Below are 17,548 nucleotides of genomic sequence, written 5' to 3'. Positions count from 1 at the left end.
AAACATTTCATCTCCCCAGACCAGAAAGAGAAATCAATAACCCGAATATCAATCTGTGATCTCTGTTCTATGTTTTTGGCATACAAGTTATCTGCTCCAGTGGTCACATAACTGCTTCTCAGCTACTTCAGAAACAAACCTTAAGTACCTACCCTATAGGAAAGTACTGTGCTGCTAGAGCTAAAAATGAAGATGTAATCTCTCACTGATCTGCATGATGGGAAGGAAATAATGAAGGAGGACTGACTTGAACAAAATCTGCAATATAAATACTTTGTTTACCCACAAAACAGAGTGGTGGGAGTAACAAGACTTGCTTCTCTGAGATATACAGTGTCCAGTACTTACACTGGGATTGAAGGAGGATAATATGGAAGTCTAGAGGCTGAATCTAAATCCTGTCACTCAAACACAGTGTAGAGTCAGCTTGACTGAAGATGGAGTCAAGACAGACAATTCTACTTTGGTGTTGTTGAATCCATTTTCTGTAAACTCCCTAATTTCCTCTGAATTTCAATTTCTACATGTACAAAATGAAAAAGACAGTCCTGACTTTAAAAAAAAGATTCAAAGAATACGATATGATTACTAAGGATTTTATAATATAAAATCTAAGACTACAGAGTATACAAGATATAACTATACCAGTGACATATATATATATATGTATGTATGTATATTCATTAACTGACTTACTGTATATTAGACTCAATTGTGTTAAATTTGAGCCCATTGTAGAAACCTATGCAGGCTTGCTGGCCTGAAAAGTCAACTTTCAAAACTATCTGTTGATGGGAGTTTAAAATATATTGATAATTTATGCTACTACGCTCTTTGTTATTTTTCTTTATTACACTTTAAAGCAGACTAGGATATCACCATGGTGATCATGAATATGCATGTAGAATCATAAACTTACTCACTCGTGGTCCCCAGTCATCTTTAATAGACTTACAACTTTTGTGGACCGATATGGGAATTACGAGTGGAAGAAAAATATAAGAAAGCGTAGACCAATGTTTGTTGTAATAAACTGATCTTGTCATACACAGTCCTTGATGAAAATGGTCTAGTCATTGTAAAAATATTGTGATCTTCATTAGGAAACAACATACCCTTCATAAGAGGTGGTTAAACCGGCAACTGGAAAATTATCACAGGCCATCATGAAGTTAAAGAAAGATAGAAGGTACTCAGTCAGGGATAGGCAGAACGCTATGTATGCAGCTTTCTTGACAGTAATCTTGAACTTCTTCATAATCAAGCCACCAATTAAATATCCGACACATATTGGAGGTAAGTTATAAAGACCTATGGACATGAGCAAAATAGTATTTTTAAAAGACAGCATAAAAATAAATGTTATCAATCTGTCTAACACATCTTACTTAAGAAACTATTTAACTATAATATTCAGTGATCCTAACCCCTACAGGCTCACATATTAAATAAAAAGAGATTTTCAAATGTCTTATAATGTCACTTTAAAAAAGACTATTGCCATTTATTGAATCATTTGTAGCAGATTATATATAAGTATCACAAACACACACACGTATATGATAATAGATATTTCATAAATTTCTTTTTGCTCTGTATTGGGAATTTGACTCAGCTCAGGGTGATTTAGCAGGTGACTGATGAGCCCCTGATTACCAAATGCAGAGCATTTCATGCATTGTTGATGCCGCTCATTATTCTTCCTCGCTAATGTTCCTTCCCCAAATAAAAATCAAAGGAAAAAAAAAGAAAAGAGAAGAAAAAATTCCAGCTAGGTTGCATTCATACAACATCATCCACAGACTTGGAAGAATTTAGAACATTGTTTGCAGCTGCATACCACTAGATTTAACTTTATCCATCTGAAGGTAAGAACTGGGATTTGGATTTCCACAGAATTCTGAATACCATCAGTCTATGATCAACAGTTATTAAGAGAAAAAAAAAACAGGAAAATCCAAAGTTGAGTAGGATCCCTGGTTTAGGGGAGTGTGGCTGCACAGAATCCACAGACCACCATGGGATCAAAGTGGTTAATTCAGTAATAATGTTGAAGGCAAGAATTGAAATCCAGAAGTAAAGTCTGGGAGTAATAAACAGAATCCTGCGAGCTATTTCTGTATTCCTCTTTGAATTAACATATTGTCTTTTGAAAATTGAATGATATGAGCATCCCCCAAGATTTCCATTCTTATTGGAGAGAGAACAGAGAGGATATTTCTGACCTCTTAATTTCCCTATCCTTTCTTAGTTTGCCTGAAGACTATAAAGAAGACATTTGCAAGAGTAACCCAACAGATTTCAATTTCATTGTAGCCTCCTACTTGCATTATCTGACTGCTTATCATGTCCTTGTGGGAGGGAAAAGTGCTGCTCAAGAAATCATGAGACTTCATACCTATGAGAAAGACTATCTCTGCAGTTGATTTTCCATATTGCTGTTCCAGGTACTTAGGCATGAAGGTAAATGAATTGATAAATGCGTTGAACTGGAGCACACTTATCAGGATGAAAAGCATGTAAATTGGATTGCATGAGAGGCTCTTCATGAATGGCAAGAAATCTGAAATAAGAGAGTGTCAAGACCATCAAGATAACTTTGGTTTGAATGTTGTATCCAGTGCTCTCCTAAAATCTTCTTACAAATTCTGTGCTGTGTCACAAAGGCATTTGATAACTTTTTATCCCTTGGGGCTAAAGTTCTATATCAATTTTTAAGTTGCTTTTGGAAGTTAGTAACATAACTGGCTATGCAAGAATCAAAGCACAATTAAGTCATAAAGAAAAACTATAAGGAAATGAAATCATACCTATGGCCACACTCTTCCATTTCTTTTTTTCCCTCTATTAATACGCTGTGTTCACTATTGAATGACAAAGTCTGTTCTCTGGAATCTGCAGGGGACTATCATTGATGACATTTGAGGACAAACACTGATGCTATCACTCCTTTGTGCAAGAACAGATAAGCTCAAAACCTAGGAAGGCTCCTAATCATGCTCTGGTTCTCCAACCTCAGCATCCCTGCTGGACTTCACAACAGGAAATGCATTAGAGTACCTGGTGATATTTTTAAATATCTCAGTACAAGAGTCTCACTGTATAAGGAATGGTGATTCACTTAGTGTATGCCAAACACCTTTCAACTGAATTAACTAGAATTCTTCCCTGTTTATAAAGCTGAGAGTCAAGTTTGTAGCCTGTCTCTAGTAAATGGACTGGATCTGATCAAAGATAATGAACTTTACACTTAATAGTCTCTTTCCCTTTCCTGTCTTCGTGTTTCCTGTGTTGATTTTCTAATTTCATACTTTCCTTAATAAGTCGCCTAAAATTTTAGAGAGTAAAGTAAAAGGAATGAGTTAGAAGTAGAATCAGAACAGCTTAATAAAAAAGTAAACTCTAGTGGCAAAATCCATCTTTATGAATGAGAGGGTTATAATCAGAATTCCCAGGAGCTTTTGGAGTCACTCATGTTTTGTTGGTGTCCCTATTCTTCCAGCGGAGTCTCCACAATTCACATTGATTGCCTATATGTCTTACAGAATGCTAAGCTCTTTTCTGGTTTTAAAAATCAGGTTAGCCTGGCTGACCATGCAACTGTGCATAACAACCGATATTAGTTGTTTCAGGAGAAACATTAAATGACCATGATTCTAAGAATGTTCAAATCTCTGAATTGGCTCCCAGTGCCCCACCCAAGCCCATCCCCAATCTCCACCCCCTTTGACTTAACCAATCTCCAGCCACCAACTGGACAAGACGCTCTTCTCTACCAGACACCATTCCAGCTGACAAAAATCCATTCTCCAACTCAGGCAGAGATCCCCCCACAACCACAGGTCCCACTGACCAGAAGACAAAAGAGTAAACTTAAACCGAGAAATAAAAACCCATTCAACAAAGATAAACTTCAAAATCATCACTTATACTCGTAATTACCCAAACCTAGATGCCTAGCTGCCAGAATAAGAAATAAGAAAAAAAAAACAGCCAATTAAATATATCATCACCAGAGACCAGCTATCCTAATACAGCAAGCCTCAAATATTTCAATGAAGCAGAAGCTGAGAAAACCGATGTTAAAAGCAACTTTATGAAGATGATTGAGGTCCTTAGGGGAAATAGATCCCTTAAGGAAATCAAGAAGAGAAAATCAAAACTTAAAGGATATGAATAAGTCCCTTAAGGAAAGCCAGGGGTGGCAGAAACAGCTAAAGAAAATGATCCAAGATGGAAATAGAAACAATAAAGAAGACACAAACAGGGGGAGTTCTTGAAGTGAAAAATGTAGGCTATAGTCTGAAGGATTATGCAGTGAAATTTCAGCTGACACTTTAGAAGGCCAGCCCATCAGAAATAATGCATTCTGTTGGAGACAAGCTCAGATACAAGGCCTTTTGAATAACAGCTGTTCTTGCTGTGGGGACTCATTCCAAAACCTCAGCAGTGAATTAATCAATTATTAGGCACAATTTCTCCCATGTACTGGTATATTGGGTGATTTTTCCTCACACTGTGGGACCCTACTGTGAAAGTAAGTCACACAGTCATCTCCTTTGTTCTTATAGTCAAATCTCTGCTCCATTCCCTGATATAAACTTAGAATCCAGTTCCCCACAATCATCTTTTATGACAGGACATTTGGGCAGGAAAAGAGTCTTGAAAAAAGATCACAATGGGACCTTTGCATATAGACCTTAGGATGAAATTATGGCATGTTTGGGTCTGTCGATTCCTAGCCCTCACAGATAAGAACCAAATGCCCTGGATTCACCCTCAACTGATATGAGAAAGTACAACCCCAGTTAACCCCACTCTAACCTTAACAGGCTATTAACTCTTTGCTTACTTTCACTTTGGTTTATTGATACAAGATTTTAGTTTAGGAAATTGTTTGTGTTTTAACCCTAAGAGATAACAGGAAAAAGTTGTTGATCACTTGACCCACTCCCGAAAAAGGTAATCCTTTTCACACAGGTGCCGTGGGAACAAAAACTGCCAATTGGCCAGGGCAGCTGGAAAGTGTCAGTCTCTGGATTTTGTGCTATATAACTATAGGTCCCCTTTTGTTCTAACTACTTAGGGCAAAAGATGCAATTCTTAGATCAAAGAGACCCCCTTTATCCAGCTAATATTTGGCAAAAAATGCTAATGTGAATCAGGTGCCACACTTCTATTTCTGAAGTTTACTCCAGTTGCCATGGCTACCCTAATGCTGTTCCCACAGCTACAGTTCTGGCGAGCTGAGAAAGAACTAGGAGAGAGACAGCATCACTGCATTTTTCCCTGTTTTACATTCACTGATTACAAACTTCTAGCTTAATTAGTCACGCTTAGGAATGTAGTGTAGCTCACAAGCTCTCCTTTTCCCTTCTTAGTATTTGAAGCTCATAATTGATCCTTTTGCCTCTTAGACTTGCTGGGGCATTTTACAAGGCATGGCTCCCTAGAGCCATAAAGTAAACTGACAGTTGCTGCTTTGTGCAGCTCTTTTCTGCTTTGTGACCATGAAAAATCCAAGCCTTATAACCTTGATATTGCCAGAGAATTGCTGATTGTGTGTGTATATAATCTGGAAATTTTGCAGAACACTAAAGAGGCTAATTCAGACAAGCACATGCGAGAGAGTTTGCCCTCGGGTAAAGTCCTTTTTATGTGCTGTTACATCCATTCTGAACCTGAAGAGAGTCTTGGGACTGGACCCCAAGGTTCTTATTAGATAAGTAAACAGGAACTACAGATGCAAGCATTACCAATGGAATACAAGAGATGGAAGAGAGAATCTCAGGTGTTGGAAATATGATAAAAGAAATAGATACATTGGTTAAAGAGCATGGTAATTCTTTAAAAAAAATTCCTAACACAAAACATCCAGGAAGTCTGGGATACTATGAAAGGACCAAACCTAAGAATAATGGGAATGGAAAAAGAAGAATCCAAGCTCAAAGGCTCAGAAAATATTTTCAACAAAATCATAGAAGAAAATTTGCCTAACCTAAAAAAGGAAATGTGTAAAAGAAGTTTACAGAACACCAAATAAGTTGGACCAGAAAAGAAAGTTGCCTTAACACATAATAATCAAAATGTTGTAAAAGAAAGTGATGGGCTGTGTTCCTGCTGGCATCCTGGCTCCCCGGCTAGTTTACAGCCAAAATAATTACACGGAAACTGTATTCATTTAAACACTGCCTGGCCCATTGTCTCCAACCCCTTATTGGCTAACTCTCACATATTAATTAACCCATTTCTAATAATGTGTGTAGCACCATGAGGTCGTGGCTTACTGGGAAGATTCTAACCCATGTCCATCTTGAAGAGGAGAGCCATGGTGTCTGCCTAACTCTGCTTCTTCCTCCCAGTATCCTGTTCTGCCTACTCTGCCTATCTAAGCTGCTGTCCTATAAAAAGCCAAGGCAGTTTCTTTATTAACCAATGAAAGTAACACATAGACAGATGACCCTCCTACATCATCAAAATGCTAAACATTCAGAGCAAAGAAAGAATATTAAAAGCTGGAAGGATAAAAGATCTAGTAAAGTAACATATAAAGGCAGACTTATTAGAATTTTACCTAACTTTACAATAGAGACTCCAAAAGCCAGAAGGGTTGGAGAGATGTATTGTAGACTCGGATGCAACAGATTCCAGCCAAGACTACTCAGCAAAAGTTTAAATCACCATAGAAGGAGAAAGCAAAATGGAGTCAACTTTAAACAATATTTATCCACAAATCCAGCTCTGCAGAAGGTACTAGAAGGAAAACTCCAACCCAAGAAGATTAACTACAGCCATGAAAGCACAGGAAATAAATCATCTCACACAAGCAAAACCAAAAGAAAGGAAACACATACCATCACCACCACCATCATCAACAACCTAACAATAATTTGTCTTTGATATCTCTCAATATCAACAGACTCAACCCCGCAGTAAAAAAAAAAACACAGACTAACAGAATGATCCAACCTCTGTTGTATGCAAGAAACATAACATCAAAGATAGATATTATCTTAGTAAAGGGCTGGGAAAGATTTTTCAAGCAAATGAACCTAAGAAACAAGCTGGTATAGCCATTCAACTATTTAGCAAAACAGGATTCAAAAAGAAATTAATCAAGATAGATGGGAAATGACACTTTATACTCCTCAAAGGAAAAATTCACCAAGATGATCTTTCAGTTCTCAAAATCTATGCTCTGAATGCAAGGGCAACCAATGTTTGTAAAAGAAACACTGCTAAAGTTAAAAGTACACATTGGCCTTCACACATTGATAATGGAAGACTTCAATACCCTATTCTAACCAAAAGAGAGGTCATTCAGGCAAAAGATAAACAGAGAAATACTGGCACCTAAAGATATTTATGAACTAAATAGATGTAACAGATACCTACAGAACATTTCAGCCAAACACGAATAATAAACCTTCTCAGCACTTCATAGAATTTTCTCTAAAGTTGATCACATATTTAGCCACCAAAGAAGTCTCAACAGATACAAGAAAGTTGAAAAAACTCCAGCTTCCCTATCAAACCACCATGGATTAAGACTGGATTTCAACAACAGCAGAAATAAGAGAAATTCTATAAACTCATGGAAACTTAACAACTCTCTACTGAATGACTACTTACTGGGCCAAGACAGAAAAAAAAGAAATTAAAGGCTTCCTTGAGTCAATGAAAATGGGTGTACAACATACCCCAAACTTATGGGACACAATGAAAGTAGTAGTAAGACGAAATTATATAGCATTAAGTGGCTGCAAAAAGAAATGGGCAAGATCTCATACTAGCAACTTAACAGTACACATGAAAGCTCTAAAAACAGAAGCAGCTTTATTCATAACAGACAGAAACTGGAAACAACTTAGATGTCTCTCAATCAAAGAATGAGTAAAGAAGATGCAGAACATTTACACATTGAAATATTACTCACCTGTTTTAAAAACATCATGAAATTTGAAGGAAAATGCATGGAACTAGAAAAAATTCATCCTGAGTGAGGTAGTCCAGACTTAGAAATACAAACATGGCATGTAGTCACTTATAAGTTGACATTAGCTGTTGAGTCAATTCTAATCATGCTACAATCTACAGACACAGAAAGGCTAAGTAACAAGGGACTCTAGTGGGGATTAGTGAACCTCCTTGGGAAAGGAAAATAGAATCAATTTTGCAAGTAGACTGGGGTGTGTTGGTGGAGGCTGCTTGTTCATTCCCAGCTACCCTGACCTGAAATAATCACACAAAAACTATATTATTTGCAATACTGTTTGCCCAGTTCTTACATATATTTCTATCTAGCTCTTACATTTTAAATTAACCCATTTCTATTATTTTATATTTGACTATGGCAAGGTTCCAGTATGTCTGTCTCCTGTGGCAGCTACATGGCTTCTTTTCATTTAGACAGAAAAGGGGAGGTGATGTGGTATTCCCCTCTGCATGCTATGATTATGTTTTATTGCCACTGGATAATAAAGAAACTGATTTCAGTCAATGATTTAGAATATAGACAGGCTGGAAAAGATATATAGAGAGAGTAGGCAGAATCAGGGAGAAGCCATGTAGCCACCACAGGAGACAGATGCCAGATGCCAATAGACCACAACCACATGGTGATACACAGATTAACAGAAATGGGTTAACTTAAGATGTGAGAGCTATCTAGAAATATGCATAAACTAATAGGCCAAACAGTATTATAATTAATGCAGTTTCTGTTAGGTTATTTCAGATCTGGGCAGCTGGGAATAGACAAGTGTCCACCCCTTAAAAGGGTGAGTAATAATAGGAACAGGAGGGGTCAGGTGAGAGGTGATAATAGAAGGAGAGCATATGGGAGAAATAGCTGGAATTGGAGGTCATTTGGTTGAGTGATGAGGAAACAGAGTCCATTAGAAACTTTCAGAATTATAAGAAGGTGATTCTAGTGAAGACTCCTAGTAAAGGAGGATTCAGAGTACGAACCAGGTATCCTCTGTAAACAGGCAAGATTTCCAGAGGTGGAACTCAGACAACCCAGTCACAGACCCTTCACCTTTCATCTATCCCACCTGAACGATGGGGTAAGACACTAGAACAGAATCTTCTAGAATCATCACCCAATGACTAATCTGATTTGAGATCCACATCACTAATGGGAGCCCGTGCTCAATATAGCCTGGATGACTAGGAATTGGAAGCTGGATTCCCAAAGATTTATGATAGAAAAAAAATCAACAAAATGTTTGCTAATGTTATTCTTATATGCTCATAAATCTGTGCCTAGCCAAATCATCATCAAAGAGGCTTCCCACCAGCAGCTGATGGGAGCAAACACAAAGCCCCAGAATGAAAATCTCCATTGGGTCCTTCCCCTTGGAGCTTTGGGAAGCTCACAGAAGAGGGGGAGAAAGAAATGTAAGAGACAAAAAGGTCAAGGACACCAGGAGAGTACAGCCCACAGATGTCATTAAGTAGGGTTCATAGGGGCTCACAGTGACGGAAGCAGCAATCACAGAGCATGCATGGGTCTGCTCTAGGTCATCTGCATATATGTTATGGCTGTTCACTTGGTGTTTTTGTGTGACCCCTAACAGTGGGAGAGCGTGTGTCTATGACTCTTTGGTCTGCTCTCATGAACTGTTTCTTCCTGGGTTGTCTCAGGAAGCTTTGATGTGTAGGTTTGTGCCTAGTCTCATTGTATCTTGTTATGCCATGTTTAGTGGCTATCCCAGGGAGGCCTGATTGCTTTCTGAAGGGAAACAGAGAACTTCTGGGAGAAGGGGGCACTGGAGGAAGGGAGGAAGGGAAAACTGTGGTCAGGATATACCGAAAATAAAAACTTCATTTAAGAAAATAGTTATATTGATCTGGCGGACTACACAGTGGTACAAAAATAATCAGTATTAGTGCTCTCAAGAGAATCATTAATATGATTATGATTCTGAGACTGTTCAAGCCTCTGAACTGGCTCTTCAGCTGTGGTCCATAGAGCTTAAGGTAAATGTGCAGTTGTTCATTGCCCATCATAACATCATAGATGTTATGAGTAACAAATGAAATAGCAATGTCGACAATAAAAGTGCTCCCCACAGTAGTCTGCACCAGAACAGCCCAGAAACCCAAGAATATAATGTACCATTAACCTCTTGCACTAAGCCAACTCTCTTGAGAATACTACAGGTTATCCATCAATCACACAGCTGAGAAATTAGTGCCAAGGTTCAGGCATGGGCAGTCTTCACCACTCAGCTTCTCACAGATGCACCACTGCTCTGCACCAGAGGTTGATAACATTCCTGCTTGTTTTACAGCGGTCTGCTCCTTAGGGAACAGTTCTCCTGTAAACTATCACACCTTCAAATACAGAGGATTATACCACCTCTCAGGATTTCTCCTCCAATATTAACTTCAAGCATGCTCACAGCTAAACTGACATTTTTCTTATCAATCTACACTGTTACCTTAGTAGAGGTATTTCTCTCCCATTATGTTTAGGCTGAATTTCTGGTTATTTATGTCTTTTAACTGGAACTAATATTTTGTGTAAGATAGACTTTTCAAAACAGAAGGCAAAATTCTATTTGCTCATTGAGTGTCCAGATTGATGAATTTTTCATAAAGTCTAATCTAAGATGCGTCGTTTACAAATTATGTGAGTTGTAATCCAAGCAGTAACTTGGGAAGAAGTTTAAGGCATCTGAGTAGGGGCCTTAGTGACAAACCATCTTAACTCAGCACAGCAGACACATGCTCCACTACCTGCAGACCCATCTAAACCAAACACAGGGGTTAAGGTTTTCCTGTTTGCCTTTAGTGATTCCACGTTTTTCCTCCTTGGCTTTTTCTTGGTGTTTCTCTTCTTTGTCGCTTTTAGCCACATCTGCATTATCCTCTAGTCCTTCCTTTGGGAGTGTTTTGGGGAAAAAGAAAAAGGGAATGCTGGTCAGGATATTCACTCCTGCACAGATCAAAAAGCCGACCCACCAAGCACCGACCCAGCGTGTATCAGCGGGAGTTATGGTCAGGTCATCTGTGGAGAAATACAGATATTTTGTTAGCTTGCATCATTCTTTCCTGGGTAAACTGTAGAAAATTATTAAGGATTAAAATCCATCTAAACACAAAATTTCATAACATTTGTAAAGCCATCACACCTTAGTTATTTCTCTTATTTGGGCCTTGAGCTTGTCATCCTCTGCCTCTGCATCCTAAATGTTGGGATTACAGGCATCTGCTACCCCCTGGGAGAATTCAGACCTTTAGAAATAGTGTCTGAGGTTGATCAATTGGGTGACGTTGAAATTAAGTAAGAAGAAAAAGTTCTGGATTGCTACATGACATAATAGCTAAAACTTCATTTTAAAAAGATAGAAAAATATATGAGGCATATTTAAGATATCAGCATTAGCCTGGTGTATTCCTATCTCAGAACTTTACAGTGGGTGAGGAAGTTGGGCTGGAGAAACAGTTCAGTGGCTAAAAGTTATTGCTGCTCTTGCAGAGGTCCTGAGTTCTATTCCTACCACCCACATGGGGTCTCACTACTACCTGTAACTCTGATTTCAGGTCAGCTGAACCCCTCTTCTGAACCCCTCAGCAGGCACCCACACACAGTGCATACATACACACAGTCATACACATATATATAAACTCACTATTGCTTATAACTCTGATTTCAGGAAATGTGAAACCCTCTTCTGCCCTCAGCAGGCACCTACACACAGTGCATACACACACACACACACACACACACACACACACACACACACACACACACAGTCACACAATGCACAAAAAGATAATAAAATAAAACATCACACTTCTTTTATGGTTTGTAAGTGCTTTAAAATTATTAACTGATTTTTATTTAGCAGTGTAGGTGGTATATTTTCCAGCAGTAAATGAGTACTTCTGTCTGTCTTGTAAAACTTTATAAACTGGTGCTTTTCACATAACAGAAAGATCTGTTTTATTAGCCACAGTGAACGCCTTAATGAGGAAAACCTATGTGAGGAAATATTCTGAGACCAAACATACAGCTGCAGGGTGGTAGGAGAATAGTAAACTTTTGTTCAAAAGGTGACATTTTATCCTTTTCCCACTCCTCTTAAGTCTACAAGTGGTGATAATTGGCCTAACTGAAGATCAAAGGAAGCAGTGTGTAGCAATCTGGAACATTCTTTTGCATTCTAGCGAATGGGCTGTATAAATAGAATGTATTGTGTTACCTGTATTCACAGACCCAGTGTCTACATAAAGTTTTGCACAGAAGGATCCCAACATAAGTCCAATCAAAGGACCGATGATCATTCCTGTTTCTAAAATCCCTGGAAGTAAACAAAGACAGGAAGTTACATGACCACACAAAAATTTGTTTACACAAAAAAGCCTTAAGATTGAATTGTTTCTAATATTAGATTTCTTTTTCTTCCTTTAAGAGCTGAATAGTAAATCCAATAGTCTAAGCAAGTGTTCTACATGTGAGTTACATTCTCCCACTACCTCAAATACTTTTATATTAAACATATAAAAATTAATCTTGGGCTGTATCTTATACCTATATAGTTGTTACATGCACATATATGTGTTGCATGTACATGCACTGGTTTCTGTAATATTAGGAAGGAAGCTCCCATTGTTTCAATATAGAATGTTTCCCAGAAGTTCATGTGTGACAGACTTGTTTTGCGGGGGCACCAATGGATTCTGATGGAACTCTACCGAGACAGGGCATGGATTTGGATCTTCACATCATCAGGAGGACAACCATTACCCCTATTCCTGTCAGAACCCATTGACTGAAGAGCTACACTTCAGGATCCCTATCACAAATTTTAAGAGTCCTCTTCAATGGCTTCCTCTCCAGACTGTTTCTCTTCTTTTGGGGGAAGGGTAGTTCTAGGGAAAAGAGACTGTGGCAGAAGTCTTCTATGTATCTCATTCTCAACAGTGAGTCTGCAGCCATCAACATCACTGCAAAAGAAGCTTTCTTACCCAGTACAGTCTGTGGCAGCATGGATTGTGGTGATTTGTTTGTGCTTTAACAAATAAAGCTGGCCTGGAGATCAGAGTAGAATTAGCCACATTAGTTAGCCATAGAGGCCAGGCAGTGTTGATAGACACCCTTAATCACAGTACTTGGGAGGCAGAGGCAGGTGGATCTCTGTGAATTCAAGGCTACCCTGGGTTATACAAGATTGAGTCTAGAAGAGAAAGAGAGTCAAGCGGTTGTGGCTCACACCTTTAATCCCAGTAGTTGGGAGCCACATGCCTTTAATCCTGCCACTAGGGACTAGAGACAGAAGGGATATGGCACCATGTCTGCCTGCACACCAACATGATGATGATGGACTAAACCTCTGAAAATGTTTTTCTTTTAAAAGAGTTGTCATGTTCTTGGTGTCCCATCACAGCAATAGAAATCCTAACTAAGGCACTTACCAATATATAAAGGGGAGTTTTCAGATTTGGCAAAATCTTCTATGTAGGAAATACCCAAGGGCATGATGGGAGTTTCACCAATTCCACGGATAATATTTCCCACTACTACATATATCCACATTAGTGATTTAATTTCTTTCACACACTCTGCATGAAAACAAGAGAAAATTAGTGAATATTTTAACAGTCAAGTGGTACTGACAATTAATTCAAAAATTTCTGTAAGCCTTTCTCAGGTCACAAGCCCAGGTGACCAGTCAGTGATTCCCCTTGCTTACTATGCTGTCTGAATCTGTAAGTCACCTCTACTACTTACTTTGAAAGACTACTTAACAATAGAGTATAAGTGCTATGCTGGAAACATTTTCCACTTGTGTGGAAAGATGACTCTACAGATAAATACCTCTTCCCAATTCAGTGTTTAGTGACAACACGTTGGTTGTGAGAATTTACACTAAAGAAATAGGAAAAGAGAAAGAATTAGGACTTTCCTTCGCATCAGGGACTCAGTTTTCCACAAATCAATGGACCCAGTAAGTTCATGTGTGTACTGCCTCATTTCTCCACAGCTTTGAAGAAGGAAAGCAAAGCACGCAGGTCCATATGTCTCTGACAATTGATGCTGTACTGTCACAACACAGAGAAGACTGATGGAAGTTGAATTACCTTGTAGCAACTAAATATTTTAACTGAGTATTAATCATATTTTGAGAGATTCCATCTTTTGCTATCAATCAAATACTCCAATGAATCGAGTAGCAGATAATCAGTAGAATAACTCAAACTAGGCCAACTGGACTTGAAAGGCAAAAGGAGAAATCTTTGAAGGTTTGCACACACCTTCCGAGTTTGTTCTAAGCTAAATGAACTTGCACTCCCTAGGGACACTTGGCATTGTGTTTTCAGGGAAGTGAAGGACAATGTACTCTGAGCTGCAGACAGGTCAGGGACTGCCCATAAATGTCCTAAACACAACAGGATCATGAGGTCTAACTCTTACTTATGTCTGATTAAAGTAAAATCAGTTTTCATCTCTATGTATTCAGATCCTTATCTTTGATAAGCATGATGATTTCTGTCTACAGATCACAAGGAGACTCTCGACCCTTTTCTAGGGCAGAAGTGAAAGCATCAGATACTGGAAGACTCAAGTACTTTCCAGGTGCTCTGTAAATGAGGAAATTTTTAACTTATCCACCAATATGCAAGGAGCACAAGGGGTGGATTTCCAAAGGTCAGTTCAGGAAGTGAGAACAGGCTAGCATGGAGGTCACTGCTTCATGGTGTTTGCTTAGAAGATTTCTGTGGATCAGAGCTTCAGAGATGGCTGCTCTTTGACTCTCTTATTTTATTCTACAGACTCTCTGAGAACAGTGACAATCTAAACCTTGGAAACTGCTGAAAATTCTGTGGCATGGATCTAGCATAAAATGGAGCATTTCTGGCCTGAGGTGATCATGCTGACACAGTCCCAGACTGAATGTTCAGAAGATGTGTTAGGTTCTTTGGCATATGTGACTCTAAAAATAATTTTTAAAAGTTTATGTAAATGTGTGTACAGACACATATGATCATATTGCACCTTGTGTGTACAGGTATCTAAGACGACTAGAAGAGGTCACCCAATTCCCCAGAATTGAATTGACAGGGATTGTATAAAACTGATGTTAGTGCTGGGAACCAATCAGGCTCTCTGTAGGAATGGTGTGGTGCTCTGAACTGAAATGTCCCCAAAGGCTGTGGTATGAAACACGTAGTCTCCAGTTGTTGGTGGTGTTTGGGAAGGTGGAGGAAGAATGTTACTAAAGATGAGTTTCAAGAGCTCAAAGCCTCACCCTCTACCCCAGTTTGCATTCTCTGCCTTGTGCTTAGAGTTGAGATGGGGGCTTCTAATTTCCTACTCCTGCTGCCATTCTTCCTGCCCTGATTGATTCTCATCCCTCCAGAACAGTGGTTCTCAACCTATGGGTCATGACTCCTTTGAGGATAATAACCCTTTTACAGAAGTCACCTAAAACCATCTAAAAACATAGATAAATGCTATAATTTAAGACATTTGAAAAAATACAGTTATGAAGTAGCAATGAAAATAATTTATAGTTGGGGGCCATAACAACACGAGGAATATTACTAAAGAGTCAAAGCATCAGTAGGGGTGAGAACCACTGCGCTATAACCATAATCACCAATAAATTCTTCCTTGTATAAGTTCCCTTGGTCATGGTGCTCCATCAAAAACAAAGAAAAGCAACAAGGACATACAGTGAGTACTTTTACACAATATCTGACTGTGTCTCTGAGGCATATACAAAGACAGGTCACTATGACTCTGACATAACCATCAATGGACTAATCTGATGGGGTCATGAGACAGGCACTATTGCAAAGTAATGAAAGGTAAGAGGTGACCCTAATTGGAGGAAGCTGGTTATCAGGGTGGCATGTCCACAGAGACTATATCCCACCACTTCCTCTATTTTGTTTTCCATTCCCCATCACACCAGGAAATGAAGAAGAGCATCAGCCAACACTCATGTCACCATAAACATGGGGTAAAGTGATCATGGGCTGAAATGGAAAACAGTGAGTGAAAACAAACCTTTCCTCCCTTGAGATGTTTGGGATTTTGATCACAGTGATGGGAAAGTTACTAATACAGCATATGAAGGACAGGATTCAGGACCACAGTGCATGAGCCCATAGGAAGTAAGGGAACCACTGTGTGGTTGAAATGTAAAGTAATGTCTGTGTTAAAGAGGGAAATGGAGACTGAAAGACACATTCCAGTTAACCCAGGAATTCTGAACTGTGACATAGACACCTGCTTTCCCATGGTGTATCTGACGCACAGCCATGACTGGAGGAAGCTTCTTTCTGACTACATTTCCTATTTGCATCACTGTGATGGCTAGATTTTGTCAATATTACACAAATTTAGACATACCAGAGAAGGAATCTCAGTTGAGGAACTGCCTTCATCAGACTGGCCTGTGAAAACGTTTATGAGACATTTCCTTCTTTGATAATTCATGAAATATGGCAAACAGTACTGTGGGCAGTACCAGGCCTGGGCAGATTGGCTTAGGCTGTATAAGAGACATATCTGAACAAGCCAGTATACAAGACTCATTGGTGCTCTCTACTTTGCTCGCTCTCTCTCTCTCTCTCTCTCTCTCTCTCTCTCTCTCTCTCTCTCCAAGTTCCTGCCTTTGCTTCAATCATGGTGGGCTACAGTTTGTAAGCTAGAAAAACTCCTTTTAGTCCATGTTTTATTACAACAACAGAAAACCAAACTAGACCCACCATAGAGATCAAATCTTGTGTCTAAATGCCACTTTAAAAAGCAGAGGAGTCTGATCTTGGACTTCCCACGGGAAGTAGGAAGCCCTGACTGCTCTTGGGACTGGAGAAGGAGGAGGAGAGAGAGTGGGGGGAATGGGAGGGTATTGGGAGGAGGGGAGGAAGTGAAAATTTTTTATAAATAAATGAATAAATAAATAAATAAATTTTTAAAAAAGCAGAGGAGTCTTAATAAGTATATTCAAACTCAGGACGCAGAGTGTTCTGTGTTATTATAGACAACTCCCTTCCCTGAAGAGAGAAATATGGTTTGTTCCCTTGTCTTAGGTGCCTACTAAATCCAGTGTCACATTCAAAGCCTTTCATAAAAGTGTTCTGTGGCCCTGTCCCTGAGCAGAAATCAATAAGAAGCACTAGTCCACCTGATGGATCATGAGTTGGCAGTAAGGTCTGACTTCTGTTTCCTGAACACAAGAAGCTGTTTGAGGACAAGTTGCTTGAAGATGAAATCGTTGTTTCATATTCGTATCTGTGTGGACACAGGAAACATTAACCATGAGGACTTGAAGGCAATTATAGTCTCTGCAGATCCCTGACTCCTGCTTCCCTGAAAACACAGCATCCAGAGCCTGCGCAGACATGTTTCTACAGCAGTCATTCAAACCATCATTAATCCCATTACAGAGCCAGAGAGAGCAACTCAGCAGGTAAACAGCTTGATGTACAGCTTGATGCCCTGAGCTCAGTCCTGGAAATCACATAAAGGTGGAGGGAGGGGAGTGACTCCATGAAGTGGTCCTCTGATCTCTATATGTGAACA

The 17,548-nt window shown here is 39.1% G+C and overlaps 1 protein-coding gene across 2 annotated transcripts in view; it reads right to left on the bottom strand.

Annotated features, from left to right (window-relative positions):
- Slco1a2 (solute carrier organic anion transporter family member 1A2) overlaps window positions 1–17,548 on the bottom strand; it is an 82,843-nt gene that overhangs the window by 10,690 nt on the left and 54,605 nt on the right. For both annotated transcript variants that reach the window (XM_048432562.3, XM_048432563.3), the window contains exons 6-11: window positions 17,151–17,257; window positions 13,429–13,575; window positions 12,216–12,314; window positions 10,796–11,017; window positions 2,399–2,563; window positions 1,116–1,311 (exon numbers count right to left, since the gene is read on the bottom strand). In XM_048432562.3, the coding sequence (XP_048288519.2) occupies window positions 1,116–1,311; window positions 2,399–2,563; window positions 10,796–11,017; window positions 12,216–12,314; window positions 13,429–13,575; window positions 17,151–17,257 (936 nt within the window). The remainder of the gene's footprint in view (window positions 1–1,115; window positions 1,312–2,398; window positions 2,564–10,795; window positions 11,018–12,215; window positions 12,315–13,428; window positions 13,576–17,150; window positions 17,258–17,548) is intronic.

The sequence above is a fragment of the Myodes glareolus genome, chromosome 3 (genome assembly GCF_982192425.1).
Source record: "Myodes glareolus chromosome 3, mMyoGla1.1, whole genome shotgun sequence".
In the NCBI taxonomy this organism is placed as follows: domain Eukaryota; kingdom Metazoa; phylum Chordata; class Mammalia; order Rodentia; family Cricetidae; genus Myodes; species Myodes glareolus.
Note: the sequence above shows the minus strand (reverse complement) of the source record. Positions and strands in the feature narration are given on the sequence as shown.